The sequence below is a fragment of the Erinaceus europaeus genome, chromosome 13 (assembly GCF_950295315.1).
Source record: "Erinaceus europaeus chromosome 13, mEriEur2.1, whole genome shotgun sequence".
Lineage (NCBI taxonomy): Eukaryota > Metazoa > Chordata > Mammalia > Eulipotyphla > Erinaceidae > Erinaceus > Erinaceus europaeus.
Genome location: NC_080174.1, coordinates 73,401,344 through 73,421,198, shown reverse-complemented (window position 1 = coordinate 73,421,198; position 19,855 = coordinate 73,401,344). Strand labels below are relative to the sequence as shown.

The following is a 19,855-nucleotide window of genomic DNA, read 5'->3' as shown; positions in this document are numbered from 1 at the left end:
AAGAAGATAGTGGGGGGCTGGGTGGTGGCACACCTGGTTGAGCGACATGATACAGTGCGAAAGGACCCGGGTTCAAGTCCCTGGCTCCCACCTGCAGGGGAAAAGCTTTGCAAGTGGTAAAGCAGGGCTGCAGATGTCTCTCTGTCTGTCTCCTCCTTCCCTCTCGATTTCGTGCTGTTTCTAGCCAATAAATAAAGAATTTAAAAAAAATTTTAAAAAAGAAGATAATGGGTGTTTATCCTACAAGACCAGCCCAAGTATCGCCTCAGAGTCAGTCAGTGTCCCCCATCCCCCACCAGGTACCTGCTACTTTCTTTTTTTTAATATTGCTTATTTATTATTGGATAGAGATAGAGAAATTGAGAGAGGTGAGGGAGAGAAAGAGAGACACCTGCAGCACTGATTCACCACTTGTGAGGCTTTCCCCCTGCAAGTGGGAACATGGGGCTTTAGCCTGCGTCTTGCACACTGTCATGTGAGTGCTTAGCCACAAATGCCACCGCCTGGCCCCTGGTACCTGCCACTTTCCACCCACCAGAAGCACTAAGTGATTGATACTTGCTCCCGCCCCCCTCCCCCTCCCCCCTTCCCAGGAGGATCCTTTAAACCATGAGAGCTGGACATTGGATTCTGGATAAATACTCCACAAATATCCCAGCCTGATATGCAAGAGTGGGGATGAAGGGAATACGATAATTTTGAGGCACATTCCACATCTCCTACACCCCAGATCCCATGGGCCTTGGAGTCCCAGTGCCCACCACCATCATCTGCACAGTTTTACACCCTGTTTCCATTTCCTGCCCTTCCCTCTCTCACCTACCATCCCCCTCCCAGTGCATCCTGGGACCACCTCCCAGGTAAATTGCTTGTGCTTTAATCCTTGGCTGTGTCTGCTTCTGAAGCAGCCCTGTAGTTAATTAAAGGAGATGTGAGCCATCCCTGAATTCCTCTTCAACAGTCCTGTGGATCTTTCTTAGTACCTCTAAGAGAATACATCATGACTCTCCCTCTGCTATCTCTATGAAGTATAAGCTAGAAAGGAACACACATTTACTGGGTAACAGCTGTGTTACTGATCCAATTGTCTTGTACCCATTCGGCCATTTATTTAGCACTTACTCTATTCAGTAGGGATGCACCACACATTTACAGTCTTCCAGGCAATGATCTAGGTAAGGTGTTGGCAAAATGTTATACACGGGTCAAATCTGGCCTGCTACTTGTTGTTTGCAAATAAAGTTTTATTGAAACACAGCCATCCTCATTTGTTTGCATCCTCCCGTGATTGCTTTCAAGCTTTAACGATGGAGTTAAATAGTTGTGACAGAGACCATATGGCCTGAAAAAGCATTATATGTTTACTGTCTGGCTCTCTCACAGAAAAAGTTTTGTCTAGGTGTTAGGGATACTGCAGAAGACAGAATAGACCAACATTCCCCGTCCTCTTGGATGAAATGATATTCTACTCAGGTCGGAGGGTGGAGAGACAGATAAAGAAGCCCCAGAGTAGGGTGATATTTCGTGTGTTAAATGGTGCTGAGTGCTATGGGAAATAACTAAGCAGGAGGGAGCTTCTGGCATGCTGGAGGCTAGAAATGGGGGCTGCTGTGATAGGAAGCCCTGACTGTGAGGGGACCATGAGCAGTGATCTGAAGGAGTGAGCACTGCGGGTGTGGCAGGAAAGGACCATCAGGAAGAGGAGCAGCAGATTCCAAGGTCACACTGGAGTAGTTACTGGTTAATGCTCTGTGGAGTACTGTAGACCAGGCTTCCTTCAAGTGACACACACACACACACACACACACACACTTCATGTAATGAATTGCAGGGCAGCATCTTGTTACACACAACCTCATAAAAGCATGATGTTGCTAGTGCTTATATAGAACTTTTCACTTTACAAAGTAGCTGGCTTGCTCTGCACAATGTTTCAAGGGAGTTACAGACCCCATTGTTGGAGAGTCAAAGGCCAGAGATTAAGTCATTGGCCTATGGCCACACAACCAGGGAGTGCTGGAACTCAATAACCATCCAAAGTCTGTTTGAGTCAAGATGCTGGATTCCTCTCTCTAAGCCACCAGCTTGCAGGGGGCGGGGGAAGGGGGAGTTGAAGTTGTGGGGGCTGGGACATTGACTCCACCTTATCCTACCCACACTGAACTCAAACTGCTCAGCAAAGAGAAAGGGCAGCAGCTTGCTAAAAGCACCTCATTGCCCTTCCAGATGGAAATGAACAGGTAAACTGATGGAGCCACACCCCCACCCCACAGACAGTTAATCATGCCCTCTGTGCCAGGGTAGCTGTACTGTGCCCTAGATGTCTTCTGGCTCTGCCCAGACTCTGCACACCCTTCCCAGAGCACAGGCTAGAGTAGGAGTTGTTGCTTAATGGATCAACTATTGTAAAGCTTTTGTTTTATTGCCTTTTTTTTTTAACAGGACATCTTCTAAAGTAAGAAATATCTCAAAAGACAAAAATAATATCTATTACCGTGTGCAAAAAAAAAGATTTACTCAATGCAAAATCTTTTTACTTTTTTTTTTTAAAAAAAACAAACTATGTGTGTGTGTGTGTTGTCACCGGGTCTTCACTACTCCAGGTCAACTTTTTAGGTGACAAAGCAGCACACTGCATAGTGAGCTATTTTACCAGGTCTTACATAGCAAATAGATTTACTACCACAGGGGTTAAGACAGCAGGACATGGGCCTTCCTCTGCTCCTTCAGAGATGGGCGGAGAAGTAGGGAGACAAAGAGGTTTATGTTTTCTGTGTGCTGATGACCTACTGTGTGCCGGCCATTGTGCTCCACTTGCAGGGAGGATGCTTCATGAATGGTGAGACAGCTCTGCAGACATCTGTCTTTCTCCCTGTCTATCTCCCCTTCCCTCTCAATGTCTCTCTATTTTGTCAAATAAAGATAAAGTAGCTAGAAGAAAAAGCAAGAAAAAAAAGAGAAAAGAGGAAAAATGGTCACCGGGAGTGGTGATTTGTAGTGCCAATATCAAGCCCCAGCAATAACTCTGGTGGCAATTAAAAACTAAAAATAAAAAGATGAAAACACTACCTCCCTATATGTTATTTATCATAATCGTATGTGTGGCTAAAATCATTATCCTTTCTTTCTTTTTTTTTTTTTTTTTACCTTCAGGGTTATTGCTGGGGCTCGGTGCCTGCACCACAAATCCACTGCTCCTGGAGGCTATTTTTCCCTTTTGTTGCCCTTGTTTTTATCATTGTTGTGGCTATTATTGTTGTTGTTATTGATGTCATTGTTGTTGAATAGGACAGAGAAATGGAGAGAGGAGGGGAGACAGAGAGCGGGAGAGAAAGATAGACACTTGCAGACCTGCTTCACCACTTGTGAAGCGACTCCCCTGCAGGTGGGGAACCGGGGGCTTGAACCAGGGGCTCGACCAGGATCCTTATGCTGGTCCTTGCACTTTGCACCATGTGCACTAAATCCACTCACTACTGCCCCACCCCAAGTCATTAATTAATTAATTAATTTTAACTTGTTGCCCTTGTTGTTTTATCATTGTTGTGGTTATTATTGTTGTTGTTGCTGTCATTGTTGTTAGACAGGACAGAGAGAAATCGAGAGAGGAGGGGAAAACAGAGAGGGGGAGAGAAAGATAGACACTTGCAGACCCGCTTCACTGCCTATGAAACGACTCCCCTGCAGGTGGGGAGCCGGGGGCTGGAACCAAGATCCTGACGATGGTCCATGCACTTTGTGCCATGTGCGCTTAACTTGCTGTGCCACCGCCCGACTCCCATTTTTAAATTTTTTGAAAGGATTCTAAGTCAAAAAATTTTAAAGGATTCTAAGTTAAAGCCACTTCCCATCTCCAGTCCAATCTCCCTGGGTCAGTCTGGGCTAAAGAAAGGGGTCAAGGGTGGACTCAGGAGGCCACTAGGTCAACGTTCTGTGTTCTATCCTTTTTTTCTCCCCACCTGCTACCCACTCTGGGTTACTGTAGGAGTCTCCTTACTGGCCTCTCCCCCAATTCCTCCCTTCCACCTGAGTCCACACCTCAGGTAGAGGATTTCATACAACCTTTCCACTGCCCGCAGGCTTGTTTCCACACTGGCTAATACCTGCCCAGGGACCCTCAGCTGAGGAGGTGACCATTTTCCTACAGACACAGTTTGCCTTGTTTTCAAATTATAGCAAAGACATGTGTGGAGAGGAATGCAAAATGTCCAGGAATATTTCTCAGAGGAGGGAGGAGTTGCTTAGGGCTGAACCTCAAAACAGATGTGTGTTCTGGGGGAAGGGAAGCATTGCTCTTCACAACACAAATTCCATACTGGCCTCACTGCTGAAGCAAAACCCTTTCCCAGCAGGTCCTGGTGCCCTAATGCCTGCCACTTCTTCTGTATGTTTTGAAGTTGCTGGGGTGGGCTCTGAGCTCCAGCCAGAACTTTCTGTAAGCCGTCTCCTTTAAAGTCAGTTGTGATTTACTGCCCCCTTGGACTAGAATATCTTGTTATCTCTGTTCTTACAGACTGGGAAGCACCTAGTTTATTCTATGAGGTCCAAATCCATGCCCAGTCCTCTGAGAAGCCCTCTCTGGTCCCACCCGACTCCACCCCCATCTGTGTTCAGTGCTGCTGCCCAGCAGTTTGCTACCTCCTTCTTTATATTGATAGCTCGATATCCCCCCACCACCACCAAGGTGTGCAGGTACTTTTGTTTGGATTTGGTTTTAACGACAGTGAATGAATGACTTATTTTTTCAGATAACTCATGGGACTTTACCATGAATGAACGAATGAACCCAAGAGGAAACGACTCATCAGTTGATTGAGCATCACAGAGGAAGTTGTTGGCAACCCTAGGGCAGGATTCTGGGTTTCTCCCACCCTGAACTTGCTCACAGGTCCACATCTAGTCTGACTATGGCTGGCTGGAGTGGGAGCTGCAGAGCCTCTTGTAAACTGGCAGGAAAATGCAGGAGTTCTCCGCTTGCCTCCCAAGGGGGTCATGAGCATTAATTAGTTACCATTGGTAAAGTGTTCTGAAGATGTGGGGGTATATAAACATGGCAAGTCATTAGGCCTCTCCATGCCACTCTGCTCTCCAGCCTGGGAGCTGCTAATTGAAAAATAATTAACACCTCAGGGTGCAGAGGACCGATGCCTGGCTTTTCCAGGATTGGAAGGGAGGCAATAATGTGCATGGGGAGCCCGGAGAAATAGAAGGCTACTTGGGATCCCGAAATGTGTGGAAGATTATTCACCTCCTGCCTCCAGAGAGGAGGTGTGGAGGAATACTGCCTGCAGAAAATCTTTGCTACTGCACTCCTGGGGGAACGTCCCCAGCACCGTGCAGAGCTGCAGGGGTTAGGCTCTGAGAGCAAAGGTGCTTAGGCTTACCCAGCTCTACCTGTCCTCCAAGCTGGTAGACAGTTGCCATTTTCCTCAATTGTAAAATCACCATGATATTCTGTATTTATTCTATATTTCCCCTGCACCCACCAGTCTTTCTAAAGCCTCTTTCCCTTAGGCGGGCAGTTCTAGCTCAGGCAACATGTCAGGATCTAGGGACCAACCAAGTATGACACCCAGACTGCCCCCCAGATTGATAGGCAGCACCCCTAGGCTAGTGGGAGGGAACCTGCAGTAATTCAGTACAGGCAAGTCTGAGAAGCACTGGATTGGTCTGTGTGTCAAGCAGAAGGAAATAAAAGATACTGGTCCAGCCTCACCCCCTTGCTTCCCTCACAGAGCTCATCATCTGATGTCGTGCCTTTCTGTGTTCTAGTCCCTTCCATTCACACTGTCATTAATGGGTTCTGCAGCAGAGTCTCAGCTGAAAGTTCACCTTATACCCTCCCACAGGACTTTTCTCAGCCCTTGTCGCACCACTGATGACCTGGTGTTTCTGGCAGATCCTAGCCAGCCAACAGCTTCAGGAAACAGCTTCAGAATTCCCAGTCTTGCATTTAGTCTTTTACCTGTTGGGCACTTGATAATCTACAGCTGTTAATTGTATGACATGCAGCTTTTACCTCAAGACATTTGCAAATGTTGTTTCCTGTGTCTACAACATTCTATTCCCCAGATATCTATGAGTTTTTAAAAAAATATTTTTATTTATTGTTGGACAGAAGCAGAGAGAAATTGAGAGAGGCGGAGGAGATAGACACCTGCAGCCCTGCTTCACCACTTGAGAAGCTTCCCCCATGCAGGTGGGGACCAGGGGCTTGAACCTGGGTTCTTGAGCACTATGATGTGAGTGCTTAACCAGGTGTGCCACCACCTGGCCCCTGTATGAGGGTTTTTTTTTTTTTCTCCTTCAGGTCTTTTCTAAAATGACAACTTTTAAATGAGGCTTTCCCTGATACTCATTATTTGTTTATTTATTTTTCCCACCAGAGTGATACCCCTGGGGCTTGGTGACTGCACAACTCATTGTTCCTGGTGGTCTTTCTTTTTCTTTCCTTTTTTTTTTTTTTTTTTTACTAGAGAGTGAAAGACAGAGATAGGGAGAAAAACAGAGAGAAGGAGAAACGCCTACAGCACTGTTCCACTGCTTTCCCTTCTGCAGGTGGTCCTTGTGCCAGGCAATCTACACTCTACCAGGCGTGCCACCACTCCGCCTCTGGTGATCATATTTTAAGTTGCAATCAACCTCCAACCTGCTCCCTTTCCCTAATAAAATTTTCTCCATGGCATTTAACACTGTCTCACTGACTGATCCTATCTTATATAAAATGCTGACAATTCATTCACGAGGTATTTTTTTTACATCAATTAAAAAACAAATTTCATTAAAATACTACTTACTGGGTGAGGGAGTTGAGCAGTGCTCTGGTCTCTCTGAATGTTTCTATAATCTATTTCATTGAAATAAAAGTGTGTGTGTGTGTGTGTGTGTGTGTGTGTATGTGTGTGTGCATGCTTTCATTTCTGATTTCGGTGCCAACTCCTTAATTTAACTATATTGGTCTATTTCTTCTTATTAAAATCAAAGGTACATTAAGTACAGAGACCATCGTTTATTTTGTTCACTATTCCCAGTTTTCTGCAACCATGGTTAGTACATGTTCGCTACTCAAAGTTTTGTGGATCAAAGTTTTGAGAGCTAAAGAGTCTAGGCTTTGTAATAAAGGCGTTCACTTGTTTAATGTATTTACATTGAAAGTCTATAAAATCACTGGATAGAGTAGGACCAGCACATTCTAAAGAGGGGCGGGTCTTGACAGTGGGCGGGAACTTCGGACTCCAAATCCCGGAGCTTGATTTAAGATCATAGAGTTAAACCTCCCTACGTCCTAGACGGTACTTCCGGCATGATGGTTTACTCACTGTTGCTCAGGCCAATCTAGGAAAATGGAGATTGTCGGATTCTCTCTTAGACTAAACTTCCGGAAGACGTTTACGTGCGTCTGGAGCGGGTTGGACAGTCCCCGAGAGTGCGCCTTTCTGATTGGATAGGCGGGTTGAGGGCGGGGCTTGAAGTAGACACGCCCCCGGTCTGCAAGGCGGTCGAGGTGGTCTCGTGGGCGGTCTTAACAGGGGTCCGCCGCGGGTGAGCCTTGGTTTCTACACGGGTGTGGGCGCGGAGTGGCCGGGCTGGGGAGGGCTCAGGTTGGATGCGGACATTTTCACCAGGCTTACTGCTTTCCCACGTGCATCCAGTCCTTGGACGGGGCGGGCTCAGTCACATTCCCTGTTGGATAAATTTTGCATCACCTAATCTGTCTCCTCCACTGTCAAGCGAGAGCAGGGTTTCCTTCCTTCGCTAGCTCAGGTGTCACGGTGTTCTGAACCAGCCCTGGAAAGAGTGGAGCTTGGGGCTGGGGGGAGTCTAAGACCACCTTACACGTGGAGGAAAACTGAGGTGATCAGGCTCACCCAGCCAGAGGAGGCAGATCCCGTTCTTAGAATTAAGGCCAGGGCTCCGTTGCTGTTTTATGCAGCAACATCCACGATGCAAACTTGGTGTGGATTTAGCAGTCCAGGAGAGCCTGTGCTCATCTGCTGCGTCCTCTCTTGTGTTTGGGGCACGATGATTGTGGTAAATACGTGGTGGCATTTACTGCCTACCCGGTACTGTTGTAAAGCTCTCTGTGGATGTTTAATAAGCTTTCACGATTGGATGACATAGCAACTGTGAGAAAGGGAAAAAAAAAAAAAAAACTTGTGCTGAAGGATAAGTTGTGTAAAACTTTGTCGGCTGATTAAATGATCTCGAAACTTTACATCAGGCTCAACCTGACGCTGTTGACTGGCTACGGAAGAAGGGCAAACGCTAGAAGAAGAAGAAAATGATCCAGAGTTTGTTTGTCAAAGCCTGAATTGCGAAACACATTGATTACTTAGTTTCTCGGGTATGTGGATAACCTTGGACAGGGAGACAATAGAAATGTGTCTTTAGTTGGGGGTGTCTTAAGCACCCATTTCAGGTTGGGAGCAGAAGGCTTCAGACTTAAAATATCCACGTAATTATCTCAGTTTAGCTCTTCACTTTGCTCCTCATTGACTTATCGATTTGATCAACAAGTATAATTAGTAATTGTCTAAATATCAGGCAAAGTACCCGAGCCTGAAATTGTAAATGTGCACAGCCTGGTAAACTCATAGTTTAGTGGAGGGACAGGACACGAGACATTATTCAGCCCCACACTAAACAGCACACAGCAGTTTCTGAAAGACATTTTGGGATGTTTTGAACATCCCTAATGTGTTGTAGTTGTGTGCAGGGAAGCACAGAGAAGGAAGTGCCTCCCTGTCAGCAAGGGATTGGAAGAGGCTTCTTGCAGTAAGTGAACCCTGAAAAAACAAATTAGCGTGGTGGTGGTGGTGGTGGTGAGGTGTTCCAGAGTCCTGGGAATTTGGGAGTATTTTAGGGAAGTGGTGGGGTAAGAAACGAGGTGTGTAAGGATCAAAATACAAAGAGGCTTTGTCACATATCAAGAAAATTGTGATCCCTACTTGCAGGGGGAAAAGCTTCGGAAGAGGTGAAGCAGGGCTACAGGTGTCTCTCTGTCTCTCTCCCTCTCTGTCTCCCCCTTCCCTCTCGATTTCTGTCCATCCAGTAAGTAAAGATAAAAAGGGGGGGAGGGAATTAGGATGGGAAGCCATTAATATATTACAAGCAGGAGAGTGACTAGATACAGGGTAATCTCAATAAATGCCCATCAATGAGTGAACTAAAGCTTCTTGAATCAGCAAAAAGGAAAAAAAAAAAAAAGTGAACGTGATTTCTTCAAGCCCTGTCCAAGATGGGCTGAAAGTGGTGAGATCACCATTGTTTTTAATTGAGGGACAACAGGACAACACACCTGGGAGGGCACCTGTGTTGCCATAGTCAGGAATCAGGTTCAGTCCTGTCCCCTACTGCACTGGAGGAAACTTCTGTGCTGAGGTGTCTTCCCCTCTCCCTCTGTCAGTCTCTCTCTGTCTGAAAGAGTCAGCCCAGAATAGGAAGGCCCCAGCAACGACAACAACAAAATTTGAATTATCTGGGGTCGATATTTAGAATTCTGGTGATGTTTTTGTGACTAGAAGTACACCCTGGGAACTCACCTCTTATTTCTGCCAGTTAGTCGGTGGTGCTATTGGCTTCATTCTCCATCTCGCACTTAGAGCCACACTTTCCAAACCCGTCAACAATTGAGGATTTATTGTATTTTTATAAGTGAGGAAAGGCATTTCCTTGCAAGAGAAAATACTAAAAGAGAAGCTGTTTTTGGTGTGTGAAGCTCTCATAAATGGGTTGTGGGGAGTCGAGCAGTAGCACAGCAGGTTAAGTGCAGGTGGTGCAAAGCGCAAGGACTGGCTTAAGGATCCCGGTTCAAGCCCCCAGTTCCCCACCTGCAGGGGCGTCGCTTCACAAGTGGTGAAGCAGGTCTGCAGGTGTCTATCTCTGCCCTCCTCTCTGCATTTCTCTCTGTCCTATCCAACAACAAAGACATCAGTAATAACTACAACAATATAAAAAATAAAAAATAAATGAAACAAATGCGGAGTTGTGCTCCTCTAGAGCCAGCATCTGTCATGGAAACCCGCTGCAGCGCGGGCACAGCTCACCTCTATTTCCACGCGTCTCTGTTTGCTCCAGGCACAAGAGCTTCCAGCGCTGACGCCATGGAAGGGCTGCTGAGAAGATGCAGAGGACTGCATACCCTGGCCACCTGCAGCCCCCAGCTCCGGGGCTACACTCCCCACAGGCTTCACCACTGTACCCCAGGCAGAGGGAGGCGCTTGACGCTGTCCACTATGTTCCAGCCACAGAACCTTCGGGAAGACCAGGTGCTCCCACTGGACGGCAGGTCTGCAGACCTCACCTGTAAGAGCCAGCGGCTGATGCTGCAGGTGGGCCTGATCTACCCTGCGAGCCCCGGGTGCTACCACCTCCTGCCTTATGCCGTCCGTGCCCTGGAGAAGCTGGTGCGCACCATAGACCAGGAGATGCAGGCTATCGGGGGGCAGAAGGTCAGCATGCCCAGCCTCAGCCCGGCAGAACTCTGGCGGGCCACCAACCGCTGGGACTCGATGGACAGAGAGCTGTTCAAGCTTAGGGACAGACATGACAAGGAATACTGCTTAGGACCCACCCACGAGGAAGTCGTCACAGCCCTGGTGGCCTCCCAGAAGACCCTGTCCTACAAGCAGCTGCCCTTCCTGCTATACCAGGTGACAAGGAAGTTTCGGGACGAGCCCAGGCCCCGCTTTGGCCTTCTGCGCGGCCGCGAGTTCTACATGAAGGACATGTATACTTTCGATGCCACCCCAGAGGCGGCCCAGGAGACCTACGGCCTGGTGTGTGCGGCCTACAGCAGGCTGTTTGAGCGGCTGGGGCTGCGGTGCGTGCAGGTCCAGGCAGATGTGGGCAGCATCGGGGGCTCACTGTCCCACGAGTTCCAGCTGCCTGTGGATGTGGGAGAGGACCGCTTTGCAGTCTGTGCCAGCTGCGGCTTCTCAGCCAATGTGGAGACGTTGGACGTGTCCCAGACCAGCTGCCCTACCTGCCAGGGCTCACTGACTGAGACCAGGGGCGTTGAGGTGGGGCACACGTTTTACCTGGGCACCAAGTACTCTTCCGTTTTTGACGCTAAGTTTACCAACACTCACGGCAGCGTGTCCCTTGTCGAGATGGGGTGCTACGGCTTGGGGGTCACGCGGATCTTGGCCGCTGCCATTGAGAGCTTCTCTACGGAAGACTGCATTCGCTGGCCTGGCCTCCTGGCCCCCTACCAGGTCTGCCTCATCCCTCCTAAGAAGGGTAGCATAGAGGAGGCGGCTGCCGAGCTCACGGAACACCTGTATGACCACATCACCGAGGCGGTGCCCCGGCTGCGCGGGGAGGTCCTGCTAGATGACAGGACCCACCTGACCATCGGGAAGAGGCGGAAAGATGCCGACAAGTTTGGCTACCCCTTTGTGATCATCGCGGGCAAGAGGGCCTTGGAGGACCCTGCCCACTTTGAGGTTTGGTGCCAGAACACTGGGGAGGTGGTCTTCCTCAGCAGAGAAGGAGTTTTGGAATTGCTGAGCCAAGTGCAGGTTGTATGAAGGCCCCTGGCCCGGCCCAGCGTTTTCTCACAGCCTTCAGCTAGTTCAGACACTTAACCTTGTCCTGCACACCTTTCTGAAATGGGACAGCTCCTAGGAAGTCAGCCCAAGTTAAGGAAACCAGGTTTTATCTCATCGGGTGTTCAAACACTAGCTGGCCCTTAAAAATGGGTACCTAGGGGTACTCACCCCCCTATACAGTTCAAAATCAGCATCTAGTTCTCGACTGCACACAAAACTAGCTACATGTGTCCCTTGGAATACACAAGGGATTGGTTTCAGGCCCAACAACTCCAGCTGGTTAAAGCCATGAATGTGAAGTCTGGGATATGGAGAGTCAAGTCTTTGTCTATTGAAAGAAAAAAGTTACAAATAAGTGGACCCAGGCAGTTCAAACCCCTGTTGTTCAGTGGTCAACTGCATTTGTATTTAGTCATTAAATTGCTGCATTCCTCTGGACTAGCCTCCCTGCCTTACACCTGTTTATTCCATTCTGTACCAGGATCCACTGCTCCTACAGGCCACTTAATTTTACCGGATAGGATAGGACAGAGAGAAATGGAGAGGGGAGGGGAAGACAGAGAGGGGAGAGAAAGAGAGACACCTGCAGACCTGCTTCACCACTTGTGAAGCGACCCCCCCTGCAGGTGGGGAGCCGGGATCCTTGCACAGATCCTTGTGCTTTGTACTGTGTGCATTTAACCTGGCGTAACACCACCCAGTTCCCTGTGGGAGCTTCTGTAGGAGACAGAGACACAAGTTCTCTGGGTTCTCAGGAAGATCACTCCGCCCCCCCCCCCCTGACTATTTCTTTGTGAGGATGGGGGTGGCTGATGGTCATGGTCCTCTGGTTTCCACCATCTCCCTTGGGCCTCTTGCTGCATCTGGTCTAGAGAGCAGATCAAGCCTACACCAGCCTTCCTCCCATTGGTCACATCCCCTCCCGTTGGGGCCTCAGTTTCCCTGTGTGACAAGAGAAAGTGGAGCTATATGTGTGAGTCCTCACAGCTGCCATTAGCTGTGTCTATGAGAGGTTCATGACAGGCATATCTGACTCCACTGCTCTTCCATAGTTTAAGCCACTGCAGGAAAGTGGTAAAATTAGTTGACCACAAATCGCCTTCAGAGAGCTGGCCCTGTTGAGGGGCTTAGCACTGAGATCATGCTATATTGATTGAATAAAATCAAAGTACTGGAATGAACCTTGCCTGTTGATTTGAAACAGTGGTAGCGCCTATTATTTTAACATTAATGACTTGCTGTCTTGATACTCTTGTTCTACTATTTCTGCATTCTACTAAAAAAAAAAAACTGGGGAACTTGGGAGGTGTCACAGCAGATAAAGTCTGTGTGTGTGTGTTTGTGTGTGTGTGTTCATACGAGAGATACAAAGAGAAAGACCAGAGCACTACTCTGCTCTGGCTTATGGCAGTTTTGGGGAAACCTGGAGCTATAAAGCCTTAGGTATGGAATTCTTTTCCATAACCTTACGTTTCTTTCTTTTTTTCTTTTCTTTCTTTTTTTTAACCATTATGCTTTCTCCTCAGCCTCTTAACTGTGTGTTAAATCCTCGGTTCAGTCTCCAGCGCTACATTAGAACACCACTGACAACACCAGGCAACTCCAGAGATGGTGAACAATGCTTTGGAGTCTCTCCCTAGCTTCTGTCTCTAACATTACAGACTAATAATCAGCCCAAGAGGTAGCTCATGCATAAGAATGAATCTTCCCCGGTACTGCATAAAGAAAAGGAATATATATAACTGAAGGGAGTTCCCCAGGTAGGGCGTGTAGCTTGCCAACGTGTGCAGGTGAGGTTCAAACACTAGCACCACGTGGTAGTTACCTCAGCACTGTGGAAGCTATGATGCCTTGCTGTCTGTCTGACTGCATGAAAAAGCAGAAAGGAAGGCTCTTGCTCCATAAAATAAATAAATTACATAATAAATAAGTAGGAGAAAAACAAAATTAGGTGGCTGGGAAAATGTTTTAGCCATTTCTTGGTGCAACGGTCAGGGCAGCAGAGTCATAGGTGCAGGGCTGGGGCCTAAAGTCTGCCCCAAGTCTGTGGAGGATTGGGAGCCAACTTGGGCTCCCACAGTAGTGCTGCCTGCTCTCATTGTTCCGGTTCACCTGACTACGAACATAACAGATTGTTCACCCTCAGCCCCTGGAGTCATGACATGTCTCAGTCTCACAGTCCACCACATGCCTGGAGGCTCCTACATGTATGTGCTTCCCTCTCCCTTCCCCCCCATGCCGAGCTGTTAAGCCTTGAAAGCATTCCTCTGTTGGGTTCACCCAGGGCTGAAGGGCCGGCCTCTGGTTGCCCACACCCACTCCCTGAGACCAGAGCACTAGGCCAGCTGTGTGGGCGCTACAGTTCTTGTCTTTGCCAGTTGTCTCACGTGTATCTTGGTTACTGCCAGTACTGCTACTGCTAGAGCCCTCCCACCCCTAAGCACACACCCTCGGGTGTCCTGATTAATGGACATGCCCAGCTTTAATGACTCTCAGCCCTGCCACTGTAGCCTGGGGCTCAGCATTCAGGTGAGCCAATGCAGATTTGCAAGCAAACCTGGCATGGCTAGATTAAGCAGGCACGAGGATCTGACCCTCGACTGCACATTGGAATCATGTGGGTGCCCTCGGGTTCTGCTTGTGGGTGGGGCTGTGGGCTGGGCAGCAGGAACATTAAGGCTGCCCCATGATTCTAATGTGCAAAATCAACTGAGAGCTCCTGTTGTCGGCATACACCTGCACCCACTTTGTTGCTGGGTGTGTGGGTCATTTCAGTGATACATTATTTAGACTGATATGAGGTCATTGCTTTTAACGCTCGGCCATTTCTTTTTTCTTTTTTTTTTTGTTTTGTTCCTCCTCCAGGGTTATTGCTGGGCTCGGTGCCTGCACCATGAATCCACCGCTCCTGGAGGCCATTTTTTTTCCCCCTTTTGTTGCCCTTGTTGTAGCTTTGTTGTGGTTATTATTATTGCCCTTGTTGACGCAATTCATTGTTGGATAGGACAGAGAGAAATGGAGAGAGGAGGGGAAGATAGAGAAGGGGAGAGAAAGACAGACACCTGCAGACCTGCTTCACTGCCGGTGAAGCGACTCCCCTGCAGGTGGGGAGCCAGGGGCTCGAACCGGGATCCTTACGCCGGTTCCTGCGCTTTGCGCCACATGCGCTTAACCCACTGTGCCACCGCCCGACCCCCCGGCCATTTCTTTTTTTTCTTTCTTTTTGTAATTTAATAATGGTCAACAAGATTGTAAGATAACAGGTTCAATTCCATACAGTTTCCACCGCTAGAGTTCCGTGTCCCATCCCCTCCATTGGAAGCTTCCCTGTTTTTTTTGTTTATTTTTATTTTTAAAAAATATTTATTTATTTATTCCCTTTTGTTGCCCTTGTTGTTTTATTTTTGTAGTTATTATTGATGTTGTTGTTGGATAAGACAGGGATGGAGAGAGGAGGGGAAGACAGAGGGAGGAGAGAAAGACACCTGCAGACACCTGCTTCACTGCTTGTGAAGTGACTCCCCTGCAGGTGGGGAGCCGGGGGCTCGAACCCAGATCCTAACGCCGGTCCTTGCGCTTGGCGCCACCTGCGCTTAACCCGCTACACTACCGCCCGACTCCCATTTCCCTATTCTTTATCCCTCTCTTATGAACCAAAATTCCTTGTGGGAAGCAGAAGATAGAAGGTCTGGCTTCTATAATTGCTTCTCTGCTGGCTATGGATGTTGACAGATTAATCCATGCCCCCAGCCTGTTTCTGTCTTTCCCTAGTGGGGTAGGGCTTTGGGGAGGTGAGGTTCCAGGACACATTGGTGAGGTATCCGCCCAGGGAAGTCAGGATAGAATCCTAGTAGCATCTGCAACTTGGTGGCTGAAAGGTGGTAAGATATAAAGCAAATTGCTCAATAAGCAGGAACACAAAGGTAGGAATAAAGCAAATGAAATGAGGTTTTTATGAAAGAAGAAAGAAAAAGAAGAAAGAAGTTGGGAAGTCTATTTAATGTGTATTCCATGACTTTAGTAATTTTTGCCTGAGCCTGATAGCTGACATGCAGGCTGAATAAAAGTATTGTCTGGGAAGATGGAGTCAGAGTTGAGAATAGGACTAGAAAGCTGGACTAGGGTAGAGAGTGGCTGTTTCTTTGTTGAGGGCCAGCACGTGCCGCTGTGCTGGGAGACATTGGAGTGATTTCAGTAAGCTACGACTGAACTGTGCGTGCCTGCCTCACAAAGTCATCTAGAATAGATGGGAAAATAAAGCTTGTGAGAGTGGATGCTTTCAGTATAATTTTTAAAATATTTATTTATTCCCTTTTGTTGCCCTTGTTGTTTTATTGTTGTAGTTATTATTGTTGTCGTTGTTGTTGGATAGGACAGAAAGAGAAATGGAGAGAAAAGGGGAAGACAGAGAGGGGGAGAGATAGACACCTGCAGACCTGTTTCACTGCCTGTGAAGCGACTACCCTGCAGGTGGGGAGCCGGGGGCTCGAACCAGGATCCTTATGCCGGTCCTTGCGCTTTGGGCCACCTGCACTTAACCTGCTGCGCTATCACTCGACTCCCGCTTTAAATATTTTTTAAATATATCTATTTATTATTATTGGAGACAGAGAGAAATTGAGAGGCGGGAGGGGGAGATAGAGAGACAGAGAGACACCTGCAGCCCTGCTTTACCACTTGCTAAGCTTTCCCTCTGCAGGTGAGCACCAGGGGCTTGAACCCATGTCCTTGTGCACTGTAACAACCGCTTGGCCCCTGCTTTACATTTTTTAAAACACTTTCCACTTCTGCTCCAGAAGCTTATTTGTAGAAAGGTGGTCTAATGGAAGCACTTTTCAAAACCAGACTCCAGGAACAGAGATTCAATTAATCTAAAGCTCTTCATAAATGTGCAAGTCATGGGATGACTGGAGGAATGATGTAGCATATGAAACGCTAAAATGTGAAGAGAACTTGGAACCCACTTGTCCAGTCCCCGTTTCACAGATGGGAATGGGCGGGCGGGGGTGTGTGTATGTGAGAATTAGTCCATCTCATACCATCTGACTGGCAAAACGCCTGATGGCAGGCCAGGTGTTGTGTCCTCAAAATTAGATATCGTCTGCTTCATCTGGTCGTGTCAAGAGAGGTCTGATGGGATCAGCTGTTGAGCTACACAAAGCTGTCTACATTTGCAACAGGCACCTGACGAGTTTTTCCAAGGGAGATAAATCCAGGGTGTCCAGTGATTTGCCCAATGTCAGGCTGAACTGAAACTTAGGTGTCTTGATTCAAAGCTAGAGTATCTTCCTATAGCCAGAGGCAGTGAGAAAAGATCAGAGCCTTGAAGAGACAATCCTAGATCAATCACTTATGGAGGCTATGATCAAGGCTGTAACCTTAGACGAATTACTTGCCTTTTATGGTTTTGGCTTCATCTGTAAGTGGAGCTCTGCTGGTGGTAGTGGGACCCACCCCCAGGGCCATCTGCTTTCCTGTGAACTGCTGAACCCTCAGTATATACTCTGAGCAAACGCTTCACTGCACCAGGGAATGTGAGGAATTCTCTGCTCCACCCCAGCTGGGAGACCTGGGTCTTGTTTTCTTTCTTTCTTTCTTTCTTTCTTTCTTTCTTTCTTTCTTTCTTTCTTTATTTCTTTTTTAAAGATTTTATTTACTTATGAGAAAGATAGGAGGAGAGAGAGAACCAGACATCACTCTGGCACATGTGCTGCCTGGGATGGAACTCAGGACCTCATGCTTGAGAGTCCAAAGCTTTACCACTGTGCCACCTCCTGGACCACATTCTTGTTTTCTTGATCAGATGCTTTACAGCCTTCTTAAGGAATACCATTCGTAAAAACTACCTGATGCCTATGAATGGTCCATCTCCTGAGAGGAAAGCTGGAAAGATGCAAACCATGTATCTTATTCTTTTCTTTTTGAACTTGTCAGTGTTACCTCTTGCCATAAATTGAAGGAATGGTGATGCTGGCAAAAATAACAGGTCCCGGCTGTGTTCCTATTGCTCCCTCCTTGGGGAGATCTAGAAGCAACTGACTGGGAAATATTTAGCAGAATTAATGCTTGGGGACAAAGGCTGGTGCATAACAAAACCACTGTGTAAATCCAGCTCAGAATGTAAATCAAGGGCTCCATTAATTTTCCGTGTTTTAATGGAAGAAACACCTGCTGGGCCATCAATAAAATAGCTTTGCAGAAATCTGTTGAAATTGTCATTTCCTTAACTACTTCTGTGCCAGGCTTCTTGAATTCCTACTATCTATCTCTCTACCAAGATGCCACAGTGATGTTTAAGATGTATTCTTGCACCTTCAAAAGCTTTATTTTAGAGTTAGGAAAATACTTTTTTAAGTTTTCTGTAATGTAGAAAATGAGAAAATTACTAGTTTCATGCTATTGCAAACTTAGGGGACATTTGAAAGAAAAAAATTCACATACTTTAAAAAGTGACTTCAGGGGGGCTGGTGGTGGCACAACTGATTAAGCTATCATATTATTGTGTGCAAGAACCCAGGTTCAAGCCTCTAATCTCCATCTGCAGGGGGGAAGCTCATGAGTGGTGAAGCAAGTCTGCAGTTCTCTTATCTTTCTTCCTCTCTATCCCCCTCCCCTCTCAATTTCTTTTTATTTATTCATTTTAATATTTATTTATTTATTCATTCCCTTTTGTTGCCCTTGTTGTTTTATTGTGTAGTTATTGATGTCGTCATCGTTGTTAGATAAGACAGAGAGAAATAGAGAGAGGAGGGGGAGACAGAGAGGGGGAGAGAAAGATAGACACCTGCAGACCAGCTTCATTGCTTGTGAAGCGACTCCCCTGCAGGTGGGGAGCCGGGGACTCAAACTGGGATTCTTAACGCCGGTCCTTGCACTTTGCACCACCTGCACTTATGCTTCACTACCGCCCGACTACCCCTTCAATTTCTATCTGTCGTATCAAATAAAATAGAATAGAAAAGAAAATGGCTATTAGGAGCAGTGGATTCATAGTACCAAGCCTCAGCAATAACCCTAGTGGTAGTAAAATAAATAAACAAATAGCAGCCAGGTGGTAGCACACCTGGTTAAGTGCTCACATTACAGTACACAAGGACCCGGGTTCAAGCCCCTGGCCCCCACCTGCAGGGGGGAGCTTCATGAGTGGTGAAGCTGGGCTGCCGGTGTCTCTCTGTCTCTCTCCCTCCCTGTCTCCCCATCCCCTCTCAATTTCTCTGCCCAATAATAAAATATTAAAAAAGAAGAAGAAATCCTTAATAAAAAAATAAGTAAATAAATAAACAAGTAAGTAAATAAAGTGACTTCTAGGAACCCAGGAGGCGGTACAGTAGATAGTGTTAGACTTGTATGCATGAGGTTCTGAGTTCAGTACCTGGTAGGCCAGAGTGTTGCTCTGGTCTCTGTCTCTCACTTTCTCTCCACCTGCCTATCACTCATGAAATAAAATACTGGAGGCATGAGGAGGTGGCACAGTGGATGGAGTACTGGACTATCAAGCATGAGACTCTTAAGTTTGATCTCCAGCATCACATGTGCCAAAGTGATTCTCTGAGGAGTCTCCCTCTTCCTCTCCACCCCCCCCACACACACACATAAATGCAGTAACTAATTTTTTTAAATATTTATTTTCCCTTTTGTTGCCCTTGTTGTTTTTTCATTATTGTTGTAGTTATTATTGTTGTTATTGATGTTGTTGTTGTTAGATAGGACAGAGAGAAATGGAGAGAGGAGGGGAAGACAGAAAGGGGGAAAGAAATATAGACACCTGCAGACCTGCTTCACCACCTGTGAAGCAACTCCCCTGCAGGTGGGGAGCCGGGGCTCGAACCAGTATCCTTACATGGGTCCTTGCGCTTTGCGCCACGTGCACTTAACCCACTGCACTACCGCCCGACTCCCACAGTAACTAAAATTTAATAAAAATTTAAGTGACTCCCACAGTAATCCAGACTACAGACTCTGGAGCCAGGATTCTTATCCATTGGTACAAGATATGTCCTCATGGAGTAGGTGGGGGTTAACAGTTCCTGGCTTGTACCTGCTAAGTATCCCTCGCCCTTTGCACACAGTAGTTGGGTGAGTGGTACCAACAGGTGAAGGACAGATCTTGAGATGTTGTGGTATTCTAAGAGCAGGCTCCCCAGAGCCTGTCACTTTGGCATATGGATTATTCTGATTTAAGGTCAATCAAGGCTCTCCCCCGTGTAGGCTCACAGAAACGTCAACCACTCCTTAAACTATTAAGCTTAGAGGTATTGCCCAGGATTAGGACTTTTACCAGAAATAAACTTTCTTTCTTTCTT

General features: G+C 47.2%; 1 protein-coding gene and 1 long non-coding RNA gene across 4 annotated transcripts; one reads left to right on the top strand and one right to left on the bottom strand.

Moving 5' to 3' along the window:
• The first annotated feature begins 7,414 nt into the window (after nucleotides 1-7,414).
• Nucleotides 7,415-12,733, top strand: PARS2 (prolyl-tRNA synthetase 2, mitochondrial). 3 transcript variants are annotated; one of them, XM_016185972.2, is made up of 3 exons: nucleotides 7,415-7,542; nucleotides 8,717-8,775; nucleotides 10,078-12,733. In XM_016185972.2, the coding sequence occupies exon 3, from the start codon at nucleotides 10,104-10,106 to the stop codon at nucleotides 11,529-11,531; it is 1,428 nt and encodes a 475-aa protein (XP_016041458.2). In that variant the 5' UTR covers nucleotides 7,415-7,542; nucleotides 8,717-8,775; nucleotides 10,078-10,103; the 3' UTR covers nucleotides 11,532-12,733. The 3 variants fall into 3 exon arrangements, with proteins under 3 accessions (XP_016041458.2, XP_007518091.2, XP_060062238.1); XM_060206255.1 differs by lacking the exon at nucleotides 7,415-7,542 and adding an exon at nucleotides 8,291-8,455; XM_007518029.3 differs by lacking the exon at nucleotides 8,717-8,775 and having other exon boundaries at nucleotides 7,464-7,542.
• A 2,022-nt stretch (nucleotides 12,734-14,755) lies between these two features.
• Nucleotides 14,756-18,391, bottom strand: LOC132542547 (uncharacterized). The gene is made up of 2 exons (XR_009553549.1): nucleotides 18,337-18,391; nucleotides 14,756-15,037 (listed from the first exon to the last, which is right to left on the bottom strand). It is a non-coding gene; the product is annotated as an uncharacterized LOC132542547 (long non-coding RNA).
• Nucleotides 18,392-19,855: the final 1,464 nt, after the last annotated feature.

What these genes read in the sequence shown, in the direction of transcription:
- PARS2 (XM_016185972.2), top strand. Translation starts at nt 10,104, where the DNA reads ATGGAAGGGCTGCTGAGAAGATGCAGAGGACTGCATACCCTGGCCACC.